Source organism: Tauraco erythrolophus, chromosome 2 (genome assembly GCF_009769465.1).
Source record: "Tauraco erythrolophus isolate bTauEry1 chromosome 2, bTauEry1.pri, whole genome shotgun sequence".
Classification (NCBI taxonomy): domain Eukaryota; kingdom Metazoa; phylum Chordata; class Aves; order Musophagiformes; family Musophagidae; genus Tauraco; species Tauraco erythrolophus.
The window spans coordinates 124833170-124849109 of record NC_141466.1 but is presented as its reverse complement, the minus strand read 5'-3'; the positions used below and the strand labels follow the sequence as shown (position 1 = coordinate 124849109).

At 40.9% G+C, this 15940-nt stretch overlaps 1 protein-coding gene across 1 annotated transcript in view; it reads left to right on the top strand.

Annotated features, from left to right (window-relative positions):
* Nucleotides 1-15940, top strand: part of MACROD2 (mono-ADP ribosylhydrolase 2) — an 899313-nt gene that overhangs the window by 799444 nt on the left and 83929 nt on the right. The window contains exon 9 of the mRNA XM_086626501.1: nt 10684-10765. Coding sequence (XP_086482627.1) covers nt 10684-10765 — 82 coding nt within the window. The remainder of the gene's footprint in view (nt 1-10683; nt 10766-15940) is intronic.

Sequence of the window (15940 nt, the reverse complement as noted above, 5' to 3'; positions counted from 1 at the left end):
ATGAGGACGTTTTGGCTGAATCGCAGACCAAGCTCCTGTGCCAAATCTACAGTCACGTCTGCTCTCAAGCATAGATCTTCCTTACTGGTCCCAGACTCTCACAGATACAAATATCCCAAAAGAAGGCTCTGAGGTGTAGCCGTTCCCCGAGTTGACCCAGCTGCCGGCTCAAGTTCTTGGGGAATGAGTATTTTACATCAACTTTTCTTGTCTGGCTGCTCATTGTTCCTCCTGATCTCCCTTCTGAGTAGCAAGAAACATGTAGAGGTTGCATTTAGATCGTACAGACTCCTGACTTGGTTTCTTTCAAGATGCTGGGAATCAACCCTTGCAAAATCTTGTGAAAATAACTTATCATTCTACAGTCATTCTTATTTAACAAAAACACACATTATTTTGTCGTATCTCCCTAAGTGTCTCAGGCATAAATAGAGTGTAATTGTGACTGTAAGAAGTGACTTTCTACAAAAACAAAAAAGAACTTTTGTGTAGGAAGGAGACAAATAGACTTCTTTTTTAAAAATTACATATACTTTACCTGGCATCTCTCTGACACGCAGTAAGTAAATGATCCTGAGTTGTTCTCCCTTTTGGAAGAGTCACTGGAGTGAGCATCCTGGGAATGGAAGTGTGCTTTTTAGCAGTACTGGAAATTTAAAAGCTTCCTCTTCTGCCTGGTTTTGTCTTTTTCTGGTGGCAAAAAGATTATCTCTAGCATTAGAATGAGACATACAGTATTTGTGAAAATCAGCCTTTGTCCTTTAAAAATGGGGTTTAATAGCTTGCATTAATGAGTTTAGTTTGATCTATAAATGACGGATAACTTAATCGTAAGACATTTTTTTCAAGCAGCGAGATAGCTAATATTTACATAAATGAGATTCAGTCCAGGTTTTAGTAAGAGCAATGGTTTCAGAGCTGTTTCAAGTCACGCAATGTGGCCTATATTCTTGGGAAAGCTTTTTGGTTTTTTTTTTTCAGAAGGGGTCTTTTTTATCTATAACAAACTTTCTGAACGCTAGTTTTGCAAACTCTGTGTGTATATTGTACCTTTATAACCTGAGTAGCCGGTATGTTACCCCTTCACTTTGCTTCCACTACAGGAGTTTTAATCCCCTCAATGAGCATTAATTATGAACTTTCCATGCGAGTGTTATCTCTGCCTGTGTTCTCACTTGAATAAGGAATAGAGAATATAGGGAGGTGCTGGGGAGGAGAACTTGCAATACATTGCAGACGATCAGAGTAGTAGTGCTGCTAATACAGGTTAAGTGAGGACTCTTCATCCCTAAAAGTGCAGGTTTTATGACACTTGCTGAATTTTTGGAAACCTAGACAAACTCGGTGTCCAAAGTGCTGCTAGTTTCTTCCCACCAGGGTGGGAAATGCTTTGCTGCACGGATCCAAAACACCTTTGAAGTCAATGGCTTTTGGATAAAGAGTAACTAACATGAACGTTAATGTAGGATGAAGGTGAGAATGATTAAAGAAGCAATATCAAACAAGGAAAATAACCCAGTGCAAGCTTCCTTAAGGGACTACTCTCCATTGCACTAGGTTTGAGAGACATCTACATCAAATTAGGTATTTTGCAAAGCTTTCTAAGGTGAAACTTTCCAGGTTCTACGTGTGTGTATGATTTTGTATGTGGGGGTCATTTGGCCTCTTTTGATGGAAATACTTAAATAAGTTGAATTTTAAACCAACTCTGTAAGATCAAAGCAGATTTTTTTCATCCGTCAGTAATTTAGAAAATAATGTTAAAAGCCCAGGTGACAGCAGTCAACAGCTGTAAAATACCCCAGCCCCGAGGTAAGGTAAAACCTTTGCTCAACCTCAATGAGAAATTTGTTGCCAAGTTTATCGTGACTGCAAATTTACTCTTCCTATAACAGGGCACTTAGAAAGTTATTTCAGCTATCATCTGCTTCTTCTAGGAACTGTTTCTTCTGCTCTTTTTCTGCAGCTCAAATGTTTATTGTGCATTGTCAGGAGCCTGCTCAGGGCTTCTCATCAGCACAGCCAGAAACAAACGTTTCTGTCCCAGCCACGAGACACCGGACATGTGGTTCTTACTGCTCAGGGACCTGATGGCTTCTCATGATGCCTGGAAGTTATTGCCATCCCCTGCCTCGACAGCACAGCAGTAAGGAGCTTTGCTTTCCATGGCATGAATTGCCATTGCTTTTCCTGCTGATCCCCAGCCTCAGACAGCTCTACCCCCATCCTGGTGCTGCCTCTAGCATCCAAACCTAAATTACTTGTACCTGTCTAATGGGTAGGAGGTACCATCACTTGGTCTCTCTTTCTGGTTTTAAAACCTGGAGCTGTTTTATATTCAGAATCTTGCAGCAGCCACAAAGATAATGGCAAGAAAGAGACGATGTTCTGTTTTCAAGCACATTGTTTTTTTCTTGAGTGGTGAACTCTGAGCAAGTAGTACTGATTCTCCTGCTGGCCCTGGGAAGGAGTGGAAATTGTATGGGTAGATATTATGTGTAGTACTACACCAAAACTGATAAAAACATCAAGAATACAATAATTTTCCAAAGTGATACCTCAGCCTCAGGGGATCCAGCAAAGAGCTTTTGGTGCTGGTGGAACATGGCATCTTCTGGGAACTAGCCTACCGCAGGTTGGACGCCCAAACAGGCTTAGGATGCTCCTAATTATTTGGAATTTTGGGGTATTGAAGTCCAAATTGTACTAAAAAGATACCAAAAAATTTATGTTGTACGGTAAAACGTGGTGCCAAAAGCTGGCCTGTGGGATTACAACGCCCTGCTTGATTGTGTGCCACGATACCGTCTTATTCAGCGGAGATCCACAATGAGGATATAATGATGACTTTAAGTAAGCTGATGATTTGTCTCCTCAAAAACGCGTGGTTGTTGTAAAACTGCCTATCAGATATTTTCAGCGTACTATCCTTCACAAGCCCTTATTTAACGCAGTTATATTTGCATGCACACCCTCTCTTCACATTTGCCATTTGTCACTGAGATAGCAAATTACATTCATCAGAATCCATTCATTCCCCCGGTTTCGCTGAATACGGGATTATCTTGGCTGTGTCAGCTGCCCTATGACTGGTAACTGTGAAAAATGGAGGTCGCCTTCAGATATTCCAAACGTGTACCTTCGAAGGACAGTAGGTATTAAGCTGGAAAAGATTAATGGGCTTTATGTCATCGTGTTTGTGTGGCATAAAAGTGAATTGTGCAGATTGATGGATATCTTGGTAAAAACAAATGCATTTTTAAACTACTCTCTTGCCCCTTTCCTGACAAGTTGTAGTGACCATCAAAAGAAATACACTGAGACGTTGCCTTAAATCCTAGGCTGATTTTACAGGTTTTTGCACCTTTAGGAAACTGAGAAACTTTTAGCTGTTGAGCAAAAAACTACGTATGGACTATTAACTACTGGTTATTTTGTGGTCTGTGTTTACATTAGCACTGCAGGACTGTCATATCTTATTTGCCGTATGATCATGCAATGTCAGAGTAACTGGGACACATACAATTTTGTTGCTGACCAGTTGTAAATTCCTCAGAAAACGTTTTCATAATTTCCTATTTTAGATCCAGATTGCTTCTTTAGGATAGGCGCTCTGCTTGTCTGGCAGGGGCTTTGTTCACAAAAAAGTTAACAGCTCAGCACAAAGAGTCACCAGGTCCAAAAGGGGAAAGCTCTACCTGTCCTTGAATAATACACTGTATTAGAAAGGTATTGAAAGCACAGAGTGGATTCTCTCAAGGAGAATAAGCAACCTTTAAAAAAACAACCAATGTGTTAGGGGAAAAAGAGTTACCATTATTGATTCTCACAATAAATGGGTACATTGAAAGGATATGCCAGAGGAAACTGGTGGTGTGCAGTGAAGCTTGTGAACTTTGCTTGTGACCATTGATGGGATTTTTTGTTGTTGTTGCTGTAGCATCTTTGCTTGAGAGAGAAGAGGAGAAAAAAATCCCAGGGCCCTGATCTAGTTCTGCTACTCTCGTTCTCTGTGACCTTGGGCACATCAAATCTCCACCTGGAGACAGAGATCTATCAGAACTATCTCAAAACTGTAATGTTTACCGGTGTTTGAGATCTGTGGGTAAAAGTGCTTCTCTACTGGAAAGTATTAAGGTTTTTAATGTGTTTCGGTAATATGGAGATAGGCTTATGCCGTAGTGAGAACTGCAGTGGTGTCTGGCAGCCGTGCGATACAGGGAGTGATTTGCCCTCATCTGTTGAATAGGAGCACAGCTGTAGGAACAGGCTCAATAGACAGGGACAGACGTTTTGACCATGTTTTGAATTTATCTAGAGTTTCATTGCTAAGTGTGTCGCTACTGTATTTTGTTTTAGAGGCAGGAATTGCCACAAAGCCTTATGTACCATTCCGTTGGGATGTTGTTTGTGTTAGTATTTTAAACTTGTAATAAATTTCTGGTGTTTTTTTCCTTGATTTTTTGTTGTGTGGTTTTGTTTTTTGTTGTTGTGTTGTTTTTTTAAAAATTGCCTTTGGACTTTTAATTATCTTTCACTCCAAGCAAAGTATGCTTTCTGTTATGAAGTAGGATATTAAAGCACTAAGAATAACTTTCTGGTTTTTAACTTCAGTAGGACCACCATAGCAAACATTCCATTCTGTTTGTGATAAGCATAAATCATTTTATAATTCATGTGGTTTGTATTATTTTTTTCTTTCCAAGTGTAATATGATGGTTTTAGTAAGAGTTGTTTCCTTACAGCTAGTCCTCAACGGGTATTTGCTCTTGATGTGATATCATAACGCTCCATTAATACCATTACTTGCAGAAGGTTTACAATAGCGTGGATTTTTATTTAGATTTTTCCTTTGGATTCAAAGAATCTCGAAACTCAAATCCATGAAAATTGAAGAGCTTTGTCCTGAGAGAGTACGTCTCTCTCCCTCCACCAGCAGGACTGAAGGATGATCCAGAGATTGCTTCTTTGCCTGAAGCTGGGCTCGTTAGGACGCTTGCAAGTTCAAGTAAATGGGAGTGTGTTTTGGCTCAGGTGTGCAGTGGATTTGAAGCTGGGCCAGGTGTAAAGATCTTAAGGCTAGGTGAATTGCTTTGTGAACATCATCACACACTTCGTTGATTGTCAAATTCACCGTATCACCAGTCTGACACCTCTGCCCGGCTTAAATCTTGTTATGAGGATGGAAGCGGCGCCGAAGCTTTGTATTTGCTATAAATACTTGACTGAAGTTCTTTCTGAGAGTAATTCTGCAATTATAGACCATGATGTCATGCCGAAAGGAGCAGACAGTCAGCTAGGCTCTGTGCTTTAATGGTTTCTGTGAAATTAGTAATAATACCAGGAGGGTGAATTTTAATTTACGGTGCTATGAAATGAGTAGTTTTTATAGGGCCTGAACCCTTCGCCTTTGGAAGGAGCGTGTGAAAACTTCTGGTCTCGACCACGGTCCTCTCTACTTTTTCTTTTTGGTCAGGCAGACTGCTGTCTGGACAGTTGGCCAGATGTGCATGGTGCTGGGGAAAGGCAGCGCCTCTGGCAAAGTGGATCACAGCTGCTGTGAGGGATATGGCAGATGCCTGTGTTATTTTACAAAGCTGGTATTTCCATCTGTTAGTTGGTTGCAATAGGATTACCAGAGGATCAGATCGGGCAGAGGGTAGGCTGAAGGGGAGACTGTCAGCATCAAGAGCGTCATTTACCAGTACTTTAGGGGGCAGAAACAGATGTCGGTCTCTTTGAAGTGTACCTCTGCATGTTGTTCATTCGATGCTTTATCTCGGTCCTGGACAGAGAGGAACTCTGTCAGCGAAACACAAGAGAAAGAGATGGAAAATGGAGTCCCTGAAGATAAGCGAGAGAGAGAGATGTGGACTTCAGAACAGCAAAATGAGCCCTTGCCACAGGAAGAGAAGAAATTTTATGCAGTGTGCAGGGATCAGCGAGGACACTCGTAGCCTGGTCGTGTGGTGCCTTAAAAATCTCATGCTTCTTATTCTTTGATTCCCACAACTGAGATTTTGATTCCATGAGAGCATGCCTTGGGTTTCCAAGGTGGCTTTGTTCTCTATATGTCTTAGAGATATATAGAGTGACTGACTTAGGTGGCTTTGTTCTCTATATGTCTCTATAAGGGAAGTTTTTTCAGGTAATGAAAGCCAAGGGGGCTGGCCGAGCAGCCATGGTCCAAACAGGGAAAACGTGGGATTTCAGCACAGTTGAAGGTTCAGGGCTTCTTCCTTACAGGCACTGTAGTCAAGGAGACTTAATGAGTACAGGCAGCTCTGAACTGTAACTGTTAAGGATTTGTTTGAGAAAGTATCTGAAGATTTAGGGTAATGAAATTTGTATATCAGAAGAACTTTAATTCTTAAGAAGGCAAATGTTATTTCTGGCGCTACAGAGTATAGGCGTCGATCCAAGCACACTGAAGTCAATAAAAAGCCTCCGTTTGGCTTCACTGAGTTTTGAGTTAAGTCTATAGAACGTTTGATAAACTGAAAACGTTACAGCAAGCTTCTGGTGTTCACCATCGCCTTACGACAATAGGTCCTGGTGGGATCAGGGAAAGGCATTTCATAAAAGGGATTTGCTACACGTACAAAGAGCAGAGAGCTGCTTCATTCTCGTTGTTGTTTGTTGCTATTAATTTGATTTGGGATTGGGAACCATTTTTTACAAGTTAGCATTGTTTTTCTATTGTGTATTTTCTGGTAAGGTTTAAATTATGATGAAACTTGTTGTGGCATATAATAAAAGGCAGTCACTGCCTGCTGGGTAAATGTCTTAGTTCCGGGGATGTGCATGAAATAGTTGGGAGTACTGAAATGCAGTTGGGTTTATTTTTGTTGCACGCTGTTATTTTGTTAGGATACGAGGTGGCAATGACATGGAAACACTCATTAGATAAAATAATCTAGAATGTCTTTTGATCCGTTTTCTGCTTCAAATCTATGCTTGACATACATGGCTTGGCACCTGGCTATACATGCAGCTATACGTGTGACAACGTTTGGCATGGCCTGCGGATTGTGCTTGGCAATACCTCTTTGTAGCAATGCGTAAGTGCACAACTAAGTATAACTGTCCCCTAAACAGATAAGAAAGTTCCTACAGCTCTGCTCGTATTCAACAGATGAGGGCAAATTACTCCCTGTATCCCTCGGCAACGTTTCATTGTTCCTGCATCACAGTGATGGCACAGTCACCGAGTGCTTGTCCACCCCAGCCTCCCATGGAGCTCTTCTAGACCATTAGTGGTCTGTGGGTGGACTCAACCCAAGGTGCATTAACCCACCGATAAACTTAAAATTCACTGGATGCAAAGTACTCTCAAATTCACTGGGGAAAAAACAACCAACCAACCAAAACCCTGCTGGACAAAGAACAGGAGGAAATATTTTTTTCCTGGCTTCTTTGTATTAAGAGCAATGCAGCTGCTATTAAGACCAACTAACAATGCTTTTATACCCAGTGGAGGGGTTTTCAGTCCAGGAGATTTGGCTGTATCCTTGTGAAATCCTGGCATTAAGGGCTGACGCTGGGTCCATTCCGCTGCAAAACAGCCTGAGCCCTGTAAGCCACACAGAGCCCCAGAAGTTTACTGATCCTTATCAGGTGCAGCTAACAAAAACCACCGGGAAGGTATCCCCCTCAAAATTAAATCGAGGCTGCAAGGAAAGCAGGGCTAAGGAAAAAAGGTAATACATATATTTAAAAAAAAAAAAAAAAAATCAATGTACTCACAGCCTTGAGCTGTGAAGCTGCCTACTAAGTGAACAGCTCTTGCAATTTAACTCCCTTCTTCCTGTGTTGCAGTGTTCTTAATTTTGGGGTTCTTTGATCTACCTATTCATAGCTGTGAAGCGAGCAGAATTTAATCAGGCTCTGACAGGAGATGGTTGATTTTAATACCGGCCTCCGAAAGAGAGCTGTCAATCAAGGACGAGCTTTAATACCTTCAACTTGCAGCTCCTTTAAACTTCTGCTGCAGTTGAACGGTGCTTGGTCAGCTGTGGAGGAGCCGGGCACCTACAAAAGGGACTGGGGGCTCCCTGGGCAGCTTCGGAGGAGTCCCTGGGGGCTACTCCCTGCCCTCTGTAAAAGGGGCGGAATGAAACGTCTAATCAAGTTGGCATTTCATAGCCACATGAGAGGAGAGATTTCCTCTTTGAATAAGGAGCGGCTTTCATAAGTGCACATCCCAAAAGGGCCTGCTGAGCTTTTGTGAGCCAGCAGGCAAGGCAGGTTTGTAGTCACTTGGATTAAACCTTTCCTTATTGTAGCTGGAACGGGAACAGTGAGGACAAGGGTTACTTTCCGTACCTAATTTCGAGCTATTTTAGCTGGGAATGTTAGATAAAATAGTCAATGACTGGCAGGATGATAGAATATGGTTTAATTTCAGATTTACTATCTGCCAACACATGCCATTCAATCAGATAAACACGGGATTTCAGCTGTCATCACAATATCTTATGCATACTTAAAAATAGAGCACTTTTTCTCACACCAAGAAAAAATTGAACAGGTTTATATATAGGATGTATACAGTCAGGAGGCTAGAAATTTTGAAATAGTCTGCCGTTTCTAGAGAGATTCCCTATCTTTAAATTAAGGAATTATATTAGAAGTAGTAGAAATTCTCAGGATTGCGGAAGTTTTGTCATTGTCAACCGCACAGAATAAATAGTGAAGGGAACACCTTGAGTTCAACTATATAAAATGAGGGAAATGTCCGTAGTATTTACAGCAGAAAACATGAGACTGAATAGAAAGCAAGACAACCCAGAACTTCTCTGCGTGGCAGTATCATTCCACCCCTGGTTTATAAGTTTCCATCCTTGCTCTTTTGTGTGTCCTGGTTCACGTATTTGGCAGAGGTAGAAGATGACAATCTAGCATCATCCCAGCACTGTAGTAAACCAGTTTTCACAATAAATGTAATTTAAGCATTCACTGTCTAAAGCTTCCCTCTCGAAAGCACACAATTTCACTTCAGTGGAAGTTCTCATGTAGGTAAACTTTGGCACCTCTTGCCACCAGTGCCTGAAGTTGTCAATTTGTGAGTACATGGATGAGTGCGGCTTTTTGGCTTGAGCATTTAACCAGTATTTGGGTTCTTTATTATATTATATCCCTTGTGAAGAGTAGCTGATGACACAGTCCAGCATCTTTTTAAGGTCTGGCACAAATCTGCTCAAGCTCTGCCCTGCTGCATTCTCCCCTGCTCACCAGCCTCTTCCTTAGTGCCCACGTAGCCCGTACCCTCGGTCTCATGTTTCCTACCTAGTCTCCCCTTTCAGGTTTTGTAGTCAGCTTTGATTCAGAGATGTCCTTGTTAGGAACTACTAGCGTTTTCCAGCATAACCCATTATTTCCTGCTCTCGTTCCCTTCTGTGTTCTACCAGACTGCTCTAAAATGACGTCCTGAACTTCTCAGCGTAATGATATCTTTGAAGCCACCACTTGCGCTTTGCGTTGAAAAGCAGCTCTAGCAAAAGGACAGCATTTTCTCCTGAAGATAAGGGAAAAAAGGCATTTTTTTGAGAGCATTCCTCCCGCCCGTTTCCCTGCAGGGGGGAGGCTGGTGCTTTTTCTAGCATTTGCAAAGGCTCTCTTGAGGAGCTCTGCTACGAAGATCAGCTTATTGCCCACGGAGACACGAGGACAGCGTACTGCCAGCCAAGATGCTGAATTTCCTGCTCCTTGGGCTTCATCCCTTTCTGGTTAAGCTCTCATGCACTTCAGAGGAAAACTTGATTACCGAGTTGCAGGCCCTTCAGCTCAGCCATGAGCTGAGGTCTTTTCAACCTCCACAGCTCCCTCCTGGAGCTGGGTTTTGGCTGCAGAGGCAATTTGTGCTGGGGTATGAAAACAGATAAACCAAAGAAAAATAGCAAGGCCAGAGTGAAGTCCAGTGTGGGTGTTTTTTGATCTTAAAGGCTTCAGAATTCTGTTCGGGTTTTATTTTGTTTGGCTTTTTTTTTCCTGGTCTCTTTTAGAAAAGCTTTTCACGTACAATGATCTCTCAAACAATTTATTTGAAATCATTGGTGGGTGGCGCATACATTATGGGCTGTGGTTTCATTGATATGCTCAGCCTCACTAAGTAGATGGCATATGAAATGTTTTATTTACCCCGTGTGCTACCTGTCATCTAATCAGCTTTTGTTTTTGCTGCATTCTGCTTGTATTATAGCAAGAGTAAGTGATTTCATGTAAATTAAAACCACATGAAACCTTTTAAAGCCATTTTAAAATACTAAATGGTTTTGCAAATAGGTTTGTCGGACAAGAATTGGAAAAAGAGCTCTTTGCTTACCCATTTACTCTTTTGTATGCTTATTAGAAGCCCCCCATGTGACTCTTTCATCAAACATTGCATCCCAGTACTCATCTAGAATGCCAAAAGTCATTTATACTGTGCTCAAGAGTGGTTTGCATAAACAGGAGGCAGTTAACAAAGAATACAGTTGTGAGCTGCGATTGCAAATGTTATTTTATTTTACAAATTACAACACAGATGCACAATAAAGTCAAAACATGCATCCCTGTGATATTTTCTTGCTTGCCTGGAGCATAAAAGTGTGCTGGCTTAAAAGTTTCTTTGCTTTTATTAACTATTATTGCCAATGTTTATGATTGCAATCATTTCACTGTGAATAATTTTGTTTCTTACAGGTGGATCGTATCATCTTCTGTGTCTTTTTGGAGGTTGACTACAAAATTTTCAAGAAGAAAATGGGCGAGTTTTTCCCGCTAGGTGAGTATAGTAATGGAGTGCCATCTGACTTGAAAAAATGATGCAGCAAAAAGACAACAGTTGGCATCCTCTCTTCTTTCCCTGCCTAAGCCAAATATTAAAATGTGAACTTTCTTTAAAGATCAGCTGCACGTAGAGGCTCTGATCCTGGACAAATGCAGACATTTAAAATTTGTGAACCGGTAAAACTACTTGTGGTACTGCTTTTGCAAAATCAAGGCCTGCTTTTGTATGCTCAGTACAGCCAGTTTCTTCATTCTCTGCTGTATCCGTATCTCCTCCTGAAACGTGGTGCGTGGCGCTGGCTCTCTTGGCTCTGAGGAGAAAATGATTTGCACTAACGTGTATGGCTCCTAGTGTATCTTGCTTTTCCATGTATTTTGTACATGCTCTGCTCTTTCATTAATGATGCCGGGAGGGTTTCTCTGGGTGTGAAAAGATACCACAGGGGTTAGAGCCCAACTGTGTCTGAACGAGAACTTTAAACTTGAGCTGTCCCTGTGCAAGAATGAACGGGAGAAAGATGGCTCTCGCTGGAGCACTTGGGAAATGTTAGCCATTCATCTTATGTTTCACGCAGGAGGTTACTTTCTAGAATTTAAGAAAACCTGGTGGGTAGTAAATTTGATAATCCCCCTCACCACCATGTGCCTGTGATTTATTTTTATCGTATATCATTAGAAATCTGTGTTGAGTTTTTTTATCAACTCTAACCTTCTCCCGTTTTATTTTGTTGTCTCTGACATCAGTCCTACTGTATGTGACAAGATCCAGATTTCAGTATTTTGTTTTATCCCCATCTCAGAAGCGGCAGTCACTTACATACTCCCCACGCTGGCTGTCTGTCTGGTGGAAAGGGCCACTGAGTAATAGGAAGTAGAGCTTTGGTGTGTTGTGAGTCTCCATTAATTCTACAGGACCGTGTTGTCACAGTAGCCACAGTGGTTTTTTCCTTTTGCTTTGTCTGCTAGTATGGAAATTGTGACGTTTCTGTCTCATCTCACTAGAACAAAGCTTTTTGTATACAACTTTGTAATCTCTTAGTTTGCAATGACTGGCAGCTGAAACTTAGAGCCCTATTGAATTATTCAGGTAGCATAGAATGGTGTCTAACTGCTTAATAATATTTTTGTTTGGAGCACATTGAACGTTCATTTCAAAGACTGCATTCATGTCTAATCCGTTCATTGTGTGATTTTATTTTTTTTGGCAGTGTACCCCAACACATAGGATAAAGCGGCAGTACCCTGCCTACTGTTGCTGGCTCTGTCCCCGCCCTTCAGATTAAGTGAGAGTAGACTGCAGTGTCAATTTGTCAAGAAATTAGAGTATTAATACTCACCCTCATAGTTAAGGTCTTTGAAATCATGGATTAAAGCCTGGTATTCTTGTTATAATTGTAAAACCTACTTGGGTTTGAAAGCCTGAGAGGCAAGCAGATGCTTCAGAGCTGAAGCATGGCAAGCCCAAAGAGGAAAAAGGAGGAAGATGGGAGATTTGTTTCTTTTTTGGGATTTTCAAAACCTGACATTGTTGAACTCCTGTCTACAGAGAACCTGTGTGGTTGGGTGTCATGTTGTGTAAAACGACTTAGAATTGCTTTGCGCCACTTTATGTAGATGATCAGTTGTACCATAGTTTTAAAAGTATGTTTGTTCTCTTGTATGGAAAGTTTTTACAGTTTTTCTTGCTTGACCTAAAACTGGGAATTTGGTATATGACTGTAGAGAGGTGGTTATGGTGGGCACTCTGTAAGGTGCAGCAATTCCAGTAGTTTGCAGGTATGTGACTATGCAAAGGTTGAGCCAGTGCTTACACAGACAGCTGTCAAGAGAATGATGTTTTCATTCTCAACAGCCACAATTTGGTATAGATTGCTGAAAGATCTTAGGACCCATTTTCGTAGGCTCCCCACTGCAATTTTCTCATAACTAACGATTCTGAAAACCAGTTTTGCTATGCCTTAATGATACTGGTTTCCAGAAGGACATGAACACCTACTGGCTGGTGAGCTGGAGCCTTAAAAGGAAGCAGTTTAGCATCTAAAACTTCATCCCTGACTCAGGGAAGGATTTCCTGTGATTAGGTCAGGAGTCAGTGATTTGGGAGATCTGATTTTAATGTCTTGTATCACCATGAACGTTTGGTATGCCCTTATAGGAGTCACTTGGATCTTCAACTCATGAGGAGACAGGGAGAGGCAAGAAAGATACATGCTGCCCAAATGACTTTCCATTAGTGTCACTGGAGAAATGATCAGTATGTGGTTCTCTCTACTAAAAGAGTGCCTTAATGATTAGTATACAGTCACAGGCTTTCTTTGCTGTCTTGAATTGACACTTTCCCGCACGGTACCACCACTTCAACAGATGTCAGATTAAGTCAGCCCCATCCCAAATTGCCTGTAGCCTACTGATGAGAACATTAACTGAACGTCTGGATGGTGATCGCCAGATGACCATCATGTAAGCTGTTTGTTCCTTTTTTCTGGTCTCTTGTGAATTGCTATCTGCATTTAACATAGTAGACTTTGACGAGTTATCAGCAGACTCCCCTACTGTAGGGATATTCCGTCTCTCTGCAGGACTGGTTTCTTGCGCCGAGGACTTGGTCAACATGGCTCTATGACAAGGAATTAGCAACTGTCTCTACCTTTGGCAATAAATTCCTGATATTTAGACTGTGGAAAGAATTGCCAAAACTCTGGTGGTTTGGTTTTGTTTTTAAGTGAATCTATTAATGTAGTGAAATAAGTCTTTAAGGATAGACTTGCCCTAAATTTAAATTGATAGGATGCTACCTCAACACTCACAGGAGAGAATAACACTGAGATATTGCTTTAAGCTTAGAGAAAAAACATTCAAGATGTTTTTAAAGTGTGTCTTGCATTCAGAAACATTATGAAATATATCTACTTTAATAGATGTGGACAAAAATGCTTAGAAAGAAGAATATATTCACGGAGTTATGTACATAAATAGTTATTACTTTAAACCCTGTGCATTAATAAATCCAAAAAGACATCCGAGTGCTTGAGCTAGTCAAGTGATAATGAAATGAAGCTAGAGTTACACCTCAGTGCATTAGAGTAAGTGGAATATAGATATAGGGAAATTGTTCCATTAGTTGAACATATCATTAGGCCTATTTTGCGAGTGGAATGCCAAAGAAATTAGTCGAGTAATAGTACTGATATTAAGACAACTGCCAAGAGCCTTGTCATTTGCAAACTTTAAATATATAGAGGGAAGAGAGTCTTCTAAGTAATTTCATGTCTTAGGAGTGTAGCAAAGCTGTTCAGTACCGGGCCGGTTGTCACAGTCTCAGCATTTCTGATTTAATCTCAGTAATCAGTAGCCTGTAGAGAACCTGAGGCAAGGCCAGCATGCTCTAAGGGGGAGTGCCACTTAATCTTTAACGCAGGCATAGGAGCTCATCCTAGTGGTTGTCCAGAAAAGCACTGGTTTAGAAAGTAAAGGGTCTTGGTCCACTCAGATTTTTCTGTTGAACCTCTGGGGTTTTGCTGGGAAGTTTTTGTATGTCCCGGTTGAAAAAGAGTGAGGGTGGAAGACTGTTTTGGTAGGACAACCAACCTTCTGTGCTTAAGATGGATCCCTCTTTTAACATATTAGGTGCAACAAACAGTGATGTGTTGGTTTTTTTCATTTTGCCAATTGAGTCCTTTGCACTAGTGGAATGAGATAGCCCAGACGTTCTCCCTTCAGCTGTTTTGGGAAATTCATTCTGCTTAATCAGAGAGAATGTCTTGCTACATATCTTTCAGGCAAATAAAATATCCTTGCCTGCAGCTCTGGCTCAGACGTGTAGTTCTTACATTGCTGAATTCATTGCTACTAGTATTACGAGTGAGCTTTCCGGGAAAGGAGCTGATAATCATACCATGTTTTCTCTTTAAATTCGTTGTTTCTTCTAACAGAATTCTACATGGAGCATAGATACTAGGCATTACTTTTGTTGCTAAATATATGTGTTTATAAGACTGACCAGGAAATGGTATAAGACCAGTCCCCCTCAAAAAACTAGATTTACCAATACTTACCTGACAGTGATACGTACTTCTAGGATGCTATTTATAGGAGTAAAATTAAGAGTGTTTGTAAACAGTTGCCAGCTGGAGGCAAGGATACCTTTTTTTTTTTTCTCCTGTGTACTGTGTATACCTAGCTATTCAATATGTCAGGTAGATAATGTTGTAAGGACCTTTGGCAAATGCTTATTTTTCATGGTGGCTGTTGTATATTATGAAAGGTTTATCTTAAATTGTAACACTTAAAGTATTTCTAAATCTACCACCCGTTATCAGTGGATTGGAGAGGGGAATCATTTTTTCTGAAACTGTTCTTCAGACAAAAATGATGTTATAAAAGGTACGTACTGTGAGGCTGCAGCATTCAAGGTTATATTACATTCTTACTACTTTAAACAGAGTAACAAAATTACTTCACTAAAGCATCGCTAAAATTGTTAGAGAGAGGACAGGTTTGCACTTTTATTAGAGCAATTGATAGATGGAAGATGCAAGCTTTTAGACTCCGTGTCCTTTCAGAGCTAATGAAAGGATGCTGAGCCCAAGAGCTCGTTCTTTTTCTTTTTTTCCAAGCCGTATCAGTTGGTGTTAGGAAAAAGAGAGAGAAATTGCTTCATCTTGAAAAAACTTTTTCGCCCCTCTATTCCAGGTTATGACATTTAATGCATTTTCTGCTTTTATCCTGGTTGACGAAAACACTGTCGCCCCTACCCAAAGCATATGGATAAGAGCCACTGTCTTACATTAATCCTCCTGTTACTTCAGGAGGATGCACAGCATCCTATTTGTGCATAAATGTGCAAATATATTACAATTGCAGAGGAAATTCATTGTTAAGAGATCTGCCAGGCTTGGAATCAAATTGGAAACTGTCTAAATGGCTGAATGAAGGGCTTTGTATTAAAAAGGCAGATCCCTGCACTAATACGTGAGTGAACTCTTAAGCAGAGATTGTAATTTCTGTGCTGGTATTGAGAAGCATCACCCTCTCCACTTAACATGGCAGACTTCGCTGGGGCTGAAGCAGCCCTCGCTGTGAGCCTGGGAATCATAAGTTAGCCCTCAGTAAGTAATCCTGTATCAAATGGGTAATTCGTTTGATAAATTTAGCCTCTCTATTTGCATTT